Consider the following 4,184-nt stretch of genomic DNA (forward strand, 5'->3'; position numbering starts at 1 on the left):
GTCCATCTCTACTATTTTACTCTTTCAATCGTTTCTTTAGTTGCAACTTAACTTACAACTGACAAACAACTCAACACATACAAAATTCATATTTAAACCTTTCAAATTTGTTACAAAAAAAGAAAGTTTAAATATGTCCCAAGCTCTTGTACTTTCATACAGTTGGAATTTAGTTCATCTACTTTTATTTCAAGAAATTTAGTACATTTATTTTTGGGTATAAAAATGCAATTCGAATTGTTAAGACCGTTAAAATTCGTTTGGTAAATTCAGATTAATTAAAATGACTTCTTTTTGTTACAGTATCACATTAATAAATTTATTAGAAGAATTTAATTAGAATTAACAATTGGATCTGAATTTTGAAATACGAAAGTAGATAGACTAAATTTTTGAAAATAAAAATAGAAGCTAAATTCTGAATATGCAAAAAAACAAGGACTTGGAATATATTTTAACCAAAATAAAATAATCCTTCATTTTAATAATCTATAAAGGAAAAAAAAAGTAATCTAACTCCAACAGTTAAGAACGGGTTTGGAAGACAATTGGAGGGGGGGGGGGGAGATGAAGATCTTACGTGTAAATGGAGGGTGGCCGGCTTATATTTTCAGTATTTTACATGTATTATATGTAATTAAAATATAAGCAAAAGTTTTACCGAGTGAGATTAATTATGAGAGATTGTACCTTTGTGGGGATGTTTCTGAAATTTGGGCCATCTTTCTTTCTCTCTCTGCCAGTGGGATCAAGGTTCAACCATTTTCATTGGCAGTGTTTCTTACTTCCCTTTGAACCAGTTTTTATCGAGTCCATAATACCTGAGGATGATGAGGGTTACCTTACCATGAAAGAGAGAAATGGATGAAAAAGCTGATACTACTATTTACTATTACTAAAGCTGAACACATGTTTTATAGCCTTTAAACCCAAAGCTGATCAATATAATCATCAAACCCTAACAACAAAAAACCAATCCTCCCCTTCTCTCCTCTCCATGATCTCTTAGCTTTCTTTTCTTTTTTGTTTCCTTTTTCGTCTTCTTTTTAAATAAAGACTGTTCAACTTTACAGAGTCAGAAAATTAAAAATATATATTGCCTTGGTATCTTTGGGGTTATATTAAACTAGTTAATCGCTCGCACCAAGAAGAGAGCTTTTGGTGGAATAATTACTCTACTCATGTTGGCCAATAACTCTTGTTCCTCACTTCCTTCCTCGGAGCCATTTTCGTGCTTAGAGAATGGCACTACTAATATCAATAAGAGGAAAAGAAGACCCGCAGGAACACCAGGTACGTATCATATCATATTCATATATATATATATATATTATATATCCAACATTAAATTCATATATATAATTGTTTTTTTTTCATGATTGCTTTTCTTTGGGTCGTAATTAGAATGAATATGCATATAATATACATGGGGTTGGGGTTTGGGTTTGTTATGTAGATCCAGATGCGGAAGTGGTTTCTTTGTCGCCTAAAACGCTGCTAGAATCGGACCGATACGTGTGTGAGATCTGCAATCAAGGATTCCAGAGAGACCAAAACCTACAGATGCACAGGAGGCGGCACAAGGTTCCATGGAAGCTGCTGAAGAGGGAAACACCAGTGGTGAGGAAGCGGGTCTTCGTTTGCCCGGAGCCCACTTGCCTACACCACGACCCTTGCCATGCTCTCGGCGATTTGGTTGGGATCAAGAAGCACTTCAGGAGGAAACACAGCAACCACAAGCAATGGGTCTGCGATAAATGTTCTAAGGCCTACGCCGTTCAATCTGATTACAAGGCTCATCTTAAAACCTGCGGCACCAGAGGCCATTCTTGTGATTGCGGCAGAGTATTTTCAAGGTTTCTTTTTTTGATTTTCCTTTTCACATACACACACATACCATAATTAAATATCTCCATTCCTTTTTTTGTCCTCAAAAAAGTAATCAACAGTGTTTTAGATCTATACTAAAATTGTGCCGGTGTTTTTGCATCTTTTGGTGGTACATATTCTGAAGCAAAAGAAGACCATGATTACATGTTGAATTCTCTCTCAACCTGGTCCCTTTTCTCATGACTTGAGTTTTGACTTGGAAAGCATAAAAGCAAACAAAGATAGAAAGAAAAATACTGTATATACATCACTTTGTTTTTTGACTGATGGAACTTTAATCCACTACTTAAAAACTTGTTTATAGGCAGCTCAACACATTTCCCGAAGATCAGTTCCCGTTGGTGGTGTGATTGTTCGTTTCAAAACCCCATAACACGTCTTTATTTCATGTGACTGTATATGTCCTGAATGATTTGCTTTCAGTTTATCTTGTTTTTTTTTTTTAGTATATAAATTCTCTCCTACTATTTTTCTATGCAATTCATAGATTTCAGTGTTATTTTCTTTATTATATCAATTAATATTATATTTATATGTAAATGTATTATTAAATAGTACTTGAAAGGGTTTGATGATCTCCTCTTTTTCCTTGGTTCTTCACCAATAAATACATACACATACTACTAGATGAAGCCATTTGAATAAATCTGACTCATTTTTATAATTAAGTTTTCCTTTCTATGTTTATAGAGTTGAGAGTTTTATTGAACATCAAGATGCTTGCCATATGGGGCGTGTAATACGGCCAGAATCACAAGGGGTGCAGTTGGCTTGCTTGTCACGAACAGCTTCAAGCCCCAGTCCCTCCAATGATACCAATTTCAGTACAGCTCCTTGCCCTTGGCCTAGTTTGGCGTTACCGAAGACAAAGGATGCCATGTTCTTGAGCCCTACAAAATATCATAATTCCCCTAAAAATGCGCTCTCCCACAATTTGGAGCTTCAACTCTTGACCACATCAAATCCCAGTGAGGTATCAGTTTCACCCAAAAAACATGATAACGATCCAACCCACTTACAACTCTCAATCGGCTCGTCTGATATTGGGGACAAAGTTGAATATTCAACAGTTACTTGTACACACAAGGATGCAAGCAACAAATCAGGTCATCATGAGAAACAAGCACCCCAGCCGTTAAGAGTGGCAATGGAGGAGAAAACTTATGCTGAAGAGGCAAGACAGGAGGCGAAAAGGCAGATTGAAATAGCTGAGCAAGAGTTTGCAAAGGCAAAGAGAATCCGGCAACAAGCACAAGCTGAGTTAGAAAAGGCTCAAGCCTTAAAGGATCATGCAGTAAAGCAAATAAACTCCACCATCCTTCAAATTACTTGTCATGCTTGCCAGCACCAATTTCAAGCAAGAACACCACCCGAAGAGAACTCCCTTGTTGCGAGTTACATTTCATCAGCGGTAACAGAAGGTGAAGTTGAAAACGATATTCAAACAAGTCTTACAAAGGCGACTAACACATAAACCCATCTAAACATATCGCACCTGTACTTCGTAAACTTATTTTTCTTACTTTCATTCATACTCTATCTACTGATAGACCAAAAAATATAATATTGTTGTATTAATTTGATAAGGTTGGAGTTTGGTTAGTGGAGTGCTGTACCCTGGAATTTGTGTGATGTAATTTGTTCATTAATTTGATTACATTAATGGAAGTTGTGTAGTGTTGGGTTTTGTTGGTAAAGTGTTGCAGGGTAATAATAAAGGTGATTCACAAGCATAACTGTTGTTCATTAGGTTTTTTGCTACTCTCAACTATTACATTGGTTGGATTTGGATTTTGTGATTGGACTACTATTTGAAGATCTCTGTAGGAGTCAGCAAATGGAGGTGGCCTTGCAAGGCATTGAAGAATACTACTGACGAATGTGTAGTATGCAACCTAAAAGCTTTGATAAAAATCAGAACAAAATAAAAGCAAGAGAGAGAGAGAGGAATCTGATGGTCCTTTTCCAACAGCTGCATGCACTCTGAGACTGCAATGGTCATCTCAAATAAATGGTAAATTCAAAAGCCACCATGTTTTTCAGTGCCGCGGTTGCATTGGTTAATGACAGACTCAGTCGTCCCTCTCAACGCATCCAAACACGCAGACACAAACAAACTCCATTGATTATCTCTCTCTCTCTCTCTCTCGGGGCCATAGGGGTGGGGGGCAGTGGGTTGTTCAGAACAAGAGTACCATCTTCCCATTTAGGAAGAGACCACCCATTGCTTTTCAGGTCAGTCGGAAGATAATAATAATAATAATAATAATAATTACTCAGGGTCCTATCGCTGT

At 36.7% G+C, this 4,184-nt stretch overlaps 1 protein-coding gene across 1 annotated transcript; it reads left to right on the plus strand.

The window, feature by feature from the left end:
• The first annotated feature begins 723 nt into the window (after nucleotides 1-723).
• LOC105794113 (zinc finger protein SHOOT GRAVITROPISM 5) lies at nucleotides 724-3,587 on the plus strand. The gene is made up of 3 exons (XM_012623105.2): nucleotides 724-1,293; nucleotides 1,457-1,856; nucleotides 2,581-3,587. The coding sequence occupies exons 1-3, from the start codon at nucleotides 1,182-1,184 to the stop codon at nucleotides 3,362-3,364; spliced, it is 1,296 nt and encodes a 431-aa protein (XP_012478559.1). The 5' UTR covers nucleotides 724-1,181; the 3' UTR covers nucleotides 3,365-3,587.
• Nucleotides 3,588-4,184: the final 597 nt, after the last annotated feature.

The sequence above is a fragment of the Gossypium raimondii genome, chromosome 3, assembly GCF_025698545.1.
Source record: "Gossypium raimondii isolate GPD5lz chromosome 3, ASM2569854v1, whole genome shotgun sequence".
Taxonomy (NCBI): Eukaryota; Viridiplantae; Streptophyta; class Magnoliopsida; order Malvales; family Malvaceae; genus Gossypium; species Gossypium raimondii.